Source organism: Labrus mixtus, chromosome 3 (assembly GCF_963584025.1).
Source record: "Labrus mixtus chromosome 3, fLabMix1.1, whole genome shotgun sequence".
NCBI lineage: Eukaryota > Metazoa > Chordata > Actinopteri > Labriformes > Labridae > Labrus > Labrus mixtus.
In genome coordinates this window covers 12,342,130-12,354,757 of record NC_083614.1, presented here as the reverse complement: position 1 = coordinate 12,354,757, position 12,628 = coordinate 12,342,130, and the positions used below count along the sequence as shown (strand labels likewise).

The 12,628-nt window shown below is 41.9% G+C and overlaps 1 protein-coding gene across 1 annotated transcript in view; it reads right to left on the bottom strand.

Moving 5' to 3' along the window:
* The window catches only part of LOC132958564 (receptor-type tyrosine-protein phosphatase F-like), an 86,048-nt gene that overhangs the window by 28,169 nt on the left and 45,251 nt on the right, over positions 1–12,628 (bottom strand). The window contains exons 7-12 of the mRNA XM_061031491.1: positions 11,780–12,049; positions 10,631–11,212; positions 9,282–9,418; positions 4,464–4,608; positions 2,817–3,010; positions 1,860–1,977 (exon numbers count right to left, since the gene is read on the bottom strand). Of these exons, the coding sequence (XP_060887474.1) occupies positions 1,860–1,977; positions 2,817–3,010; positions 4,464–4,608; positions 9,282–9,418; positions 10,631–11,212; positions 11,780–12,049 (1,446 nt within the window). The remainder of the gene's footprint in view (positions 1–1,859; positions 1,978–2,816; positions 3,011–4,463; positions 4,609–9,281; positions 9,419–10,630; positions 11,213–11,779; positions 12,050–12,628) is intronic.

The window sequence follows — 12,628 nt, the reverse complement described above, 5'->3', positions numbered from 1 at the left end:
ATTTGATTTATTTTTGCAGGAAATACACAAAACATCTCTAAATGGGCCAATTTGTAGCATCCTCTTCACAGGAGTCAGAGCACACCCCCTTGATTTGCTGACCACTAAATTTGACTTTTGTTAGGTTGTTTTGCCTGACCAACTTAATACTGAACAATCTCCCAATACACATGTTAAATGTGTGTAAACAACTATAGGGCAAGTATGGAAGGTCAAAGTTGAACATGGTCTGTGTCTTCAAATCAATGTCAAGAAACCACACTCTGAGTCGTGATCATCTCAGAGTCATTTCTTTGAAAAGGCAGTAATGTCTTGATAGAATAATTTATTTATAATTATTAAATATAAAGACAAGCAATGCTATCTTGGTGAGGTGTGTAACATCAGCAAAAAGCTCATTGCAGTCTTGGACATGAGCGTCATACACGTCATACACGTCATACACGTAACTTTCAAACCAAGCGGCAACCTCCGGTCTTGAAAAATGAAGCCTATGCGGAAGTGTAAAATCCTGCAGTTCATCGAGTGTCCGCTTGCTTGATCAAACTCCTTTGACAGCCTGGTGCGCTGACTGAATGTTTTGAATTCAAACGGCTCGTTACAGTTCGAATGTGAACTTTCTTCTCCAGGTTCGAATGAATGTTCGAACTGCGAATAAAAAAACGACAGCTCTAGTATTTAGCCATAGATCTCTCTCTCTCTCTCTCTCTCTCTGCATATACAGTACATCATATTACTGCATGTATCTATCTATAAATCTCAGTCACTAACCACCTACTTTCCTGGGAGCTCTTGAGCTCTCCTAGGCTCCTCAAGATCGTGGGTTGGCGGCCTGCCAGAACAACCCCCACCCCACCACTACCCCCTCCCCTCCCCACCGGATTGCTGATGGACGGTCTACCTCCCCCCACCCCCTTGCTCTCTATCCCTCTTCCTGCATCTTATCCCATCTCTCCCCCTATCCCTTTCCAAGCCCGGCGCAGTCTAGGCCTGTGAAGACTGTTTCGTCATGAGCCGGGGATCCGGCCGAAGATTTCTGCCTTTTAATAAGACAGTTTTTTTTTTTTTTTTTTTTTTCTTACCACTGTAACTTTTGCTGCTTTGCTAAAGTGCTCATGATGGATAGGCCGGATCTTTGTAACATAGCAATAAGTAAGGTCTTTTACCTGCTTTTTGTAACATAACAATGAGTAAGGTCTTTTTACCTGCTCTTTTGTAATGTTAACAGACAATGAGTAAGGTATTTTACCTGCTTCTTGTAAAGTGTCTCGAGATAACACTTGTTATGAGTTGACGCTATACAAATAAAAGTTGATTGATTGATTGATAGAAGTCAGTAGCAGCAGACCCCTGGAGAATTTCAGTTGAATTCATTTCTAAATTGAAGAGACAGAATGCAATCCCATCTTTCAAAATTTACTTTTCCCAGCTTAGCACTTAATCAATCAATCAATTTCAATCAATCTTCATTTGTATAGCGTCAACTCATAACGAGTGTTATCTTGAGACGCTTTACAAAAAGCAGGTAAAAAGACCTTGCTTAATGCTATATTACAAAGATCCATCATGAGCACTTTAGCAAAGCAGCAAAAGTTACAGTGGTAAGAAAAAACTGTCTTATTAAAAGGCAGAAATCTTCAGGCCGGATCCCAGGCTCATGACCAAACAGCCTTCACAGGCCTAGACTGCGCCAGGCTTGAAAAAGGGATAGGGGGAGATGGGATAAGATGCAGGAAGAGGGATAGGGAACAGTGGGGAGGTGGGGGGTTGTTGTAAACAGGTGTATGTTGTCAAAACACCTAAATAGATGTGTTACTTAACAGAAAGATACAACTCATAAATGTTTATATAGCACACACCTGCACCGGTGGTGGTGACAACCTTGGCTTTGCTCTGAGCCCCATTACCCTTGGTGGTGTGTGCAGAAACAGTCACTCTGTACGTAGTCTCTGGGAGCAAACCTGTTATAACGGTCTTCTGTGGAGTCAGTAGAAACAGAACAAAAGAGAGGAATGAAGGGAACGAGAGAAAAAGAGAGACAAAAGTTGTTTTTCAGACAATGTTTCGGCAAAGGGCAGTAATTCAGCGGTCATTACTTCTTTGAACATTTCTGGGATGGTGTAATATTCTTGTTCTAGTCTGTGAATTCACATTGTGTTTTGGCATTGCGGAAGCACATCACAGCCGGAGCTCCACACACACAAAGCGATGCACGAGGGACAGAGGGGGGCTCAAATGACCCCCCATTACGCCAAAATCCAGTCATGGGACAACTATGAGAGGATGCAATCAGTGTCACAAAAAGAAGAGATCTGAAAGGGGCAAACAATGTGAACAACTTCACCCATCATTTATCTGTGCTGTAGATTACTTAAACACCAGAAGTGGGCACAATAAATAAATACTTAAACAAGATAAATCTAGTTAATTATGTTTTTTTGTATCTATTTAATATGTGAGCAATCTGAAACAACCTAATTAAATAGTAATGATACGATTAACAGAAATTTACTTCATTCATACATGATTCAAAAAGTTAAGGGTCAACTTTTCTGTACAGATTTTCAAATTATTTGTTGATATTAATTTACTTAATTCAATTTTGTTCCTCTCATTTCATTTGTTAAATTATTGTTTCGTGTTTTTTTTTCATAAAAATAAATCATTACTTACCAAGTTGACATTTTTATAACTGATTCAGAGATTTTACGCAGTCATAACCACACAACTCCTTCCTACAGTTTATTTTCACCATGTTACTTGTACAAAAATCACCTTTTTAACATCCTTATACTAAATTGGAAGACAGACAGTACCTCGGCTTCGGAGAGGGAAACATCTATGATGACTGGCTGACCGTGGGGCTCCCCATTCTCCAGCCTGGAATAGACTACCTGGTAGCCTCTGGTCTGGGCATGCTGCTTCACAGACAGGGGAGGCTTCCAGGTCACCTTGATGGCAGTGGAGTTGAGGATGTCCACTTCCAACTTCCTGGGTGGAGCTCCAGGCACTGCAGCATAACACAGCACACAACTTCAACTGAAAATATAGTAAGGGAGCGTTGAGCTTGTTGTCCTTTTTTGGACTTGAGCTTTTCTAGTCTTCTGACTACTGTATATATAAGCGATTTTGCACATATGCACCCATTCACACAGGAAGTGGTTGCTATGTAGTGAGACCATCAGAAGTAACTAATCCCATTCAGACACATTCATACAACCGCAGACGAAGCAGCAGGAGCAGTCACAGTATGGTAAATGGACTTATATAGCGCTTTTCTAGTCTTCTGACTACTCAAAGCTTTTATACCGCATGTCACAACTATACATTCACACACTGATGGTAGAGGCTGCTATGTAGTGAGACCATAACTAATAACATCTCTCATTCACATGCATTCATTGGTCGCTGATGAAGCAGGGGGAGCAGCAGACATGTTGCTGCAGGAGCTGGGGATTGAACCCTCGACCTTACAATTGAGAAACGACGACTCTACCAAGTGAGCCATAGCCACCCCAACATATAATTGTCACTCCCCCTCCTATTGGCTCGAGGTGAATTCTCCGGAGAATATCCTGCTGCGTTCTCACATCAGCTCATTCTGACTTGCTGCAGAAAAAATACTAGGGGTCTGGCAGGAGAAACTCCGGTTGAAGTCCAAACGAAAAATTCCGCTGTTTGCTTTCACATATACAGCTCCTCCTGGAGGCTTTCAAACTTGCAAAAAACTCCTGGAAACTCCTTGTTACTCCGACTCTACCCAGAGTTTTTCCTACCAGGTTGAGCCAGTGTGAGAAAACAGTAGAGGAAGGTCGAACGTCGAAAAGGACTATTTTACGTAGTAGACTATTGGTAATTTTGTCACACTAAACCATAAAACACAGAACCCAAATGCACGACTCCAAGAACATTTAAAGGAGCTAGAAGTCTGTTTAATGAGAAAAGGGTCGGTACACGGGAATCCATCACATAGGCAGAGGTATCCAAAACAATAGGCAAAAGGCAGGTTGAATAAAACAGAATTTCTGACACAGAAGGAGGGAAACTCAAGGGTAGTGATGACAACTAGACACATGGTGAGACACATCATGGTGAGACACATCAGATAATCACAGACTCGGGAGATACAGGTGGGAGGGCAGGAAGCAAAGGATCTGAAACGAGACACAGGGAAAGTATCAAAGCAAAGATGAAACACAAGACATAAAACATGAGAATAACAGAAGGAACAATACTATCCTGGAGACCTGACACATTTTTAGTAATCCGGATACTTGCTATAAGACTGGATACAATAGGAGGATGCAAACAAATAAACACAAATATTTAATTTGCTTCATTGGGCTAAATGAGTTTTTAAATTCATTATGATAAAATAAATAAAATGCTCAATTGAAATGGAATTCTATTTTTCTAACCTAATGTCCTGAAACAAAGTGATAGAAGAGGGCTGCAGTACTTACAGGTCTGGGCAGTCCTGGCCTCAATAGGATGAGTGAAGAGTCCTATACCCATGTCAGATCTTGCTGCAAGGGTGAACACGTATAGTGTATCTGGCTTGAGACCATCAACTGCGTAGGAGCCTGTTGGGTCGAAATTAATCCTATGCTGTACAAAAACAGAAACCATGAGATCAAACACCAAAAGGAAAACACTCTTAAATATGATTCTGAAAGTATCTATCGTCATAATCTCAGTATTCCTCAAACTGGACTGATGCAGTGGTAGTTCTGGTTCCATAACAAGAACCTGTTTGTTGTAAGGCAGCAGATAATAAAGGGAAAATTCATACTGAAGAAAATCCAGAAGTCAAACATTTCTGATACGATGAAACTAATGATTCCTGCAAAGACTCTTAGACTCTGCAAGCAGACAACAGTGTATAAATTAAATTCAAAAAGATTGTATAATATGAAATATAGTTTAGTTTATTTGAATCAGGGACAGTGTACAAAAAAACATTAATCTCAGAAGAGAAGAGATGCTTTGTACCAGATTTAGCTAGTAGTGTAGTGTGTAGTGTAACACTATTAAACTCATTTTTTATCATTTGCCCACCTACATTAATATTTGGAAAAACCATATATTTGTGTTTATTCACAAAATACATGACCACAGTTTTGTCAGTATCAAGGGTCAGACATGAATAGAATAGAATAGAAAATATTAGGGCTGGGCACATTAACGCGTTATTTTCACGTTAACTGATTAATTAATTATCGCCGACAATTATTTTATCTCGCATTAACGCAGTTTTTATTATTTATTTTCTTATTGTAAAAGTCTGTTGCTCACTGGCTTTTATTTTGTAAAATTCCATCGTGAGCGAGCCTAGTATGTTGCTTACTGCTGCGGCGCTCACAGGAAAGAGGAAACTGTGTTGCCAACTTGGCGACTTTCTCGCTAAATCTGGCGACTTTCCAAACCCCCTTGGCGACTTTTTTTTTGTCAACAGCTACTAGCGACAAATCTAGCGACTTTTTCTGGTGTTATTGGAGACTTTTTTGGTGTTAGAAACTGACGTGAAAGCACGTATTGCTCTGCAGTTACTGTCCTCAATGAGCAGCGGGTACTGCCGTGAGCCCCTCCCCCTTCCAAAAGCACTCACAGGCTGTCAGTCAGAGAGCAGAGAGGAGACCCACACCACTCTGTGTCCAGACTGCAACAAATGCAATAAGCTTTAGTTTTGTATTTATTTGCTTTGATTACATTGTTTAAGTTGAGAAGTACATTTACAATAAAAGTGCGCTATACACTACTTTTTAATTCATTATTGGATTTTGCGTATAACAATGCGATTAACGCGATTAAAACTTTTAATCGTTGCCCAGCCCTAGAAAATATGTTTATTGCCATTTGCACAGGTACAGGACAGTACAGGTACATTGGAATTTTTTGTGCATTTCTCCCTGAGTCAGCTCTACAAAAAAGTTAAAGTATATATAAAATAGGATAGCAATATAAAGAAAAAAAATGTAGAAAAGTAAAAATAAAAAATAAATAAGTTGTAGTAACAACTTTTAACTATTTAACTAAGTAAAATAAAATAAACTGTACAGAAGCTATACACTGTATTAAAGCAAAGATATAATACAAAAAATTACAAAGGGAAACTCTGTACAATAAAATGAAAATATAAATATGTTTTCTTGTCCCTCAAATTCTGATTCTGTACATCTCTTATTGCACCTGAGGTTGTTGCACACATATTTTTCACATTATATAATTGCACTGTTTTTTGTTTTTAAGGTTAATATTGCACACTTGTATTGCACTGTGAGGTGGTCAGCGGTCAATTTAGTCTGTGAGGAGTGGGGTGAAGTACTTCCTTCCCATCTTAATGTCCTGTGCTACAAGTGTCACAGCAGCAGGGGAAAAGCTGTGGTAGTGGGACTTTGTGGACCAGTTCCCTGTAAGAGGACTCATCCCTCCCTCTGATGAGGCCAAGGATGGTTGTGTCGTCTGCATATTTAATGATGATGCTGTTATTGTCCTGGGGGGACACGCAGTCATATGTGTACAGTGAGAAAAGTTTTGGGCTGAGGCAGCAGCCCTGGGGGGTTCCTGTGCTGACTGTGAGCTCAACAGAGACCTTGTTTCCCATCATCACCACCTGTGGTCTGTCTATGAGGAAGTCCAGGATCCAGTTGCTGGTGGGTGTTGGTACTCCAAGTTCTGCTAGCTTCCCAGTCAGCTTCATTGGCCTAATGGTGTTAAAGGCGGAGCTGTAATCCAAAAAGAGGAGGCTTGCGTATGTGTTATTAGTGTCCAGATGTTCCAGTGTGGAGTGGAGTGCCATGGCCACCGCGTCGTCCACTGATCTGTTGGTGCGGTAAGTAAACTGTAGGGGGTCTATGGTGTATGGAACCACAGAGTTGATGGAATGTAGAACCAGCTTCTCTAGACACTTCATGGCCACCGGCGTGAGTGCCACTGGCCTGAAGTAATTCATTGTGGTTGTGTGTGGTTTCTTAGGGACGGGAACTATGACAGATGATTTAAAGGTGCGTGGGACGGTTTCCTGCCTGAGAGAGGTGTTGAAGATGTCTGTGTACACCTCTGCCAATTGTTCAGCACAGGCTTTTAGGACTCTTGGTGCCACCCCATCAGGGCCTGCAGCCTTGTGGTGGTTCACCTTCTTCAGAGCCCGAAGGACCTGTGTGTGTGTTACTTGTAGTGCGGTCTCCTCTGGGTTATGGGGGGACTTTGTAGGGGTGTCGCTGTTCTGTTTGTCAAATCTGCCATAGAAACTGTTCAGTGTGTCTGGTAGGATGGAGTCACAAACGTTGACTCTGTTTGTGTTACTTCTGTAGTTGGAGATGGACTGTATTCCCTGCCACATACTCCTCGTGTTGTTGTAGCAGCTTTCAAGTTTTTGGGAGTATGTTCTTTTTGCAGCTCTGATGGACTTTTGTAGCTCGTACCAAGGCTGCTTGTACTCCACAGTGTCCCTTGACTTGAAAGCTGCACACCGGCTCCTGATCTTCATACGTATGCCTGCATTGAACCAGGGCTTTTGATTAGGAAACACACAAATGGTCCGGGAGGGAATACAAACGGAGGTGCACCAGTCTATATAGCTGCTTACAGTGTCCGTGTATTTATCAATGTTTGTTGTGGCTTCCTTAAAAATATTCATGTCTGTGACCTCTAAGCAGCCCTGCAGTTCTGCCAGTACACTGTCAGTCCACATCTTCAAAGTTCTCACTGTGACTGGGTTTGCTTTCAGCTTTGTGGAGTAAGTAGGCCTCAGCAAGACTGCTAGGTGGTCAGACTTTCCAAAGTGAGGTTTGGGGACAGCAGCATAAGCAATTTTGATGTTACTGTAGAAGTGATCCAATGTGTTGTTACCCCTGGTGGGGAAGTTAATGAACTGGTGGAGTTTGGGGATACTTTTCCGGAGGTTACAGTGATTAAAATCCCCTGAAATAATGAAAGCAGCATCTGGGTATGAGTTCTCATGTCTAGAGATCATGCTGTGCAGTTCTTTGAGTGTGTTATCCTCGTTAGCACAGGGTTGGATATACACTGCACTCGAGTCGAGCAGTTTGGCATTAAAATGTCCTGATGTTGTGACTCATCTCACCAAGCTGTATCAGTTTTGCCCGATCATACTTGACACTAGCCCTAACGTACCGCACATTAAACGAAAGAAAAGAAAACAATAACATGAAAACTACATAAAACGTGACTCGGAGAGTTACGCTATGTCGCCCACAGGGGAGCGCCATCTTAGCCATTTTATCATTTTTTGCATTGCTAATGACAGTTTGGCAGCTATTTGTTCAGGGTCTTTCCCACATGCATATAGGACCGTGTCATCCCCACATCATCACACAGATGGGAGCTCATTGATGTATGCGCTAAACAACAGCGGTCCCAAGATGGAACCTTTTGGCACTCCCATTACGCAAGCTTTTAGTGACGATGTTTTATAATTCATCTGTTCGCACTGGGAGCGACCAAGTAGGTAAGACTGAATCCAGTTAACAACGTTAGCAGAGAGTTTAAATTTAGACAATTTGGAGATGAGTACTGAATGATTAACTGTATCGAAAGCCTTGCGCAGGTCGAGAAATACAACTTCAAGGAAGTAGCCTTGAATGCCGTTTCAGTGGAATGGTTTGCTCGAAACCCAAATTGCATAGGGTGCAGTAGATTTTCATTATTAAGTTGAGCTACCAGTTGTTCAGCAACAACCTTTTCAATAGCTTTTGAAATGGCAGGCAATATACTGATGGGATGGTAGTTGCTCACTTCCTGTCTTTCACATGATTCATATACAGGAGTTAGCAGTCTTCAGAGTGCTAGGGGATATACTTTCACCCAGGAAGTCAGTTAGCAGACTGAGGAACAAGATAGGCTTACACTTACTCAAATGCCACAAAAGTTTAAATTGATCACAATGTTTCGACTTTTTGTGGTAAGTGTGCAGGCCTATCTTCTTCCTCCTCAGCATGCTGATTTTGCACTGCCCTGCACCTATGTGATGTTTGCATAACTACCTCCATTTTCATAATATTAAATAAAGCCTGAAACTGTCAGTTTCTAACAAATAAGGGGTTAGGTATACAAATAATAGTTCACTGAATAAAGTGCATGAAAACAAAGAATTCAGCTGTAATTTAAAAAGATTATATATACATTCTTTATGTCCTAGACACTGAAGAGGAACAAATATTAGATATTTCAGGAAACATATTTTTAGCACAAGAAAGTTTTTGGACCTATTGAAAGACTAAAATCTATCCAGTTCAGTAGTGTGATAGGGTGTTCCTTACCTTTTCTGTGGGACTGTTGGCCTCCCAGTAGATCAGGTCAATGCTAATTACAGGGTCATGGACTGGCCAAAGCCATGAGACCATTATACGTGAGTCTAGCTCAGCTTCAGCTTCAAAACCAGACAGTACAGCTGGAACTGGAGGCATACAGAATGAGATGAGGATAAAGGATAAAAACATTAACAGAGACAGGATAGAATACAGATAATAGGAAGCAGGGAGGTAGGACATAAAGAAGCAATGTTTTAGGCAAAATACGTAGTTTATACTAGTTTTCAAGTCAGACATAACATATAACTAAGTCTCTACATGCTGTGAATCACCCAATCAGGAACATGTGACAGTCAGGAACAAAGATAAATTGTGAGGAGGAAGAGAACATCTGTACACACTCAAATAGGAGATGGAGATGGTTGAGTCAGACCAAAACTTGAACCTATCTTAAAGCCGGGTAATGTTGAGGATGAACCTGAAAAAAGTGAAGTGAAGCCCTGGCCACATTTAAGAAAGACAACAACTTTATCATGCAGTGTAAACCCCATACACATTTATGTTATGCTAAGGATCATAGCCGGATGAACGATTCCAGATTTTAACAAAAATTTGCATTAAGGTGTTTGGACCTGGTTAGAGATTCACATTTTCTGTTTGATATCCACTGCCATGATATCAGAGTACAAATCGAACAGATCAGATCTCAGCACATTCTGAGTGGATTTCAATAACGCCCGGGTCTAAGATTAAAAGACCATGCATGCGTTAAAGCACGAGCAGGTGAAATCATCTTTCTTCATCAATAGAACTGAGGAATTTACTGCTTAACGCAGTGTCAGAGTACCTGCTCCATGACATCAGTTTGTATGGAGGTGTGTGTAGATTGCAATGAATCTGCAATCTACACACCTGCCCACGATCGAGCAATCAACTTCACCTACAAGAACCCTACACCAACACTCTCTGCCGGATTGTTGTGCCATTCTTGGTTTGTTTGAGCCACAGCTCCACAGCTGCATGACTTTAAACTTTGTTTTTTTTGTTGCCTGCCTGCCTCTGTGTCTTACACCTGTTGTCTTGTCTCCAGGACCTTCTCCTTCTGCCAATTTGCCTCACCACATACAAAGACCATCAGCCTGCCAACTCCAAATAGTTCAAGCCTCACCCCCAGCCCTGGAAACCCCACCCCTGCAATATTTGTGACACAGCTTAATTTAACATTGGAAATGCTCCTCTGACCCTAATAACATTCAGACATTTTTCTTTTTTTGTCAGAATAATTATTCCAACTGTGTCTTTGCACACATCCTGTTGAAAAAGAAAGCATCCAATACTGCTTCACAGGATTTCCTCACCTCCCTGCTGGGCCTTAATTTGCAGAACATCAGAGAGAGGCCCATCTCCCATAGAGGTGAAGCCCAGCACCCTCAAACTGTAGGTGATATCTGTAGTGAGGTCTATGATGGTGGTGAGCTGGCTGTCATCTGTGTCCTGTTTCAGCCAGATGCTGAGAGGGGCGTCATGCTCTGAGCTATAAAAGACCCTATAACCAATGATTTGGCCATTGGGCTCCTCTGGAGGATCCCACTGGACCAGCATTGTGCTGGAGCTTAGCATTCGTGCCTGGACATGAAGAGGAGCTGATGAGGGTGCTTGCTCGCTTGTTCGGGTGTTAACAATACTGCTGGAAGGCCCTCGACCGACATTGTTGACCGCCATAACAAGAAACTCATATTCAGAGAAGGGACTGAGGCCTCCAATGCTGTATCGAGTTGTTGCTACTCCATCTACTTCCTGAAAGCTATTGTCAGACAATTTGGCTCGGTACTGAATCACATAGTAGGAGACTGGTTCTGGGTTGCCGGAGTCCCAGGTCAGGGTGACACTAGTAGCTGTGGTTTCTGTCACAATGAGGGAGGTGGGCTGATTGGGCAAAGCTGTTAAAAAGCAGAGACAGAGAGAAGAGTCAAGAAAACCAGTCTCCTTTTTTATCCTCCTAACATGAAGGTCTGTCTATCTTCAGTAAAATATCATTCAGGAGTTGATTTCTTTCCTCCTTCGATCAGTGCAAAGGCAGCACACTGAGCACAACTTTTATAATACTAGGGATGCTCGAGGTACTCATTTTGCTTTTGGTTAAATTTAAATTCAAGACTGAAGATGAGAAAACACTTAGACACCATCCAAATTGAGCACAATTTCTTTAAAATGATTTGCGAGTAAATTGTGCCATTCGTTTTGCCGGTGTGGCTAACATTAGCAGAGCTAGCAGAGCTAGCACAGCCAGCCTTCGGTTCTTCTTGCAGGTTAATGTCCACATGCCTGTACCATGTGTGGTAACATTGCTCCAGTCGTTATGGCAGTTTAACCTAAATACTAAATTTAGCCTAAATACTTTTTTATCCTTTATTCTTTCTTTCATAATTGGTTTCATTTCGGAAAACAACGAAGGAGCCATGAATACACTGTGATACACCTTTTTTATATTTCCAAGTTTTTCTTACCTTTGACAGTGATCTGGGCTGTGGTCTCTATGACACCTAGGGAGGACCTGGCCACACAGGTGTAGTTGGCAGACTGCCATATGTTGGTAAGCTCCAGGACATTACGACCAATGGGTACCAATTTCTCCTGAGTCAGCTCCACCTCGCTGCTTGTCCACTTCACGTACGGCATAGGAGCACCAACTGCAACACAGGTCAGGTTGACACTCCCGCCTGGCATTACCTCGTGATCGGTAGGGGGGATGGAGAAACGGGGGGCCATACGTCGAACTGCAGGAGCAAAGACAGGAAGTTGGAGAGGACCCAGGATGTGTGTGGTTGCAGTGGGGGAGTGAGGCAGGATCCTAAATTACATTGGGCACCAAAGCAAGTCTTAAAGCAACATGTTTTGGTGCACTTTGGCTCTGTCAACTGCACTATAACAAATAGTGCTGTTATGCCTAACCCCACTAGACAACGTGTATCCAGCAAAGACGTTGTGGGAAGCTAAACAGCCATGTCAACTGACAAGCTACAGTAACATTGCTCAAATATGACTCTGCATGGTCTTCAACCTGTGGTTTGCAAACTGCCTTGATGTCTATGGGCTGTGGCTAAATGGTTACACTGAAAAGGGGAATTTATTATAAAAGTTGGGATAGGTTTGTAAGGTTCCAAACGTATAAAACGTTAAACTTGAAGATGGTGCAAACCTGAGACATAACTTGAGTAAGATGACTCACTACACTCGGCAAAACTGTAAAAATGAGACAACAATGACACTGATACTGGTAGAGCCTGACATTACATATCAGTCTGTTCTGAATAATATATTCAGAGTTGTACACTCTGCTTCTTGCTCGGTCACTC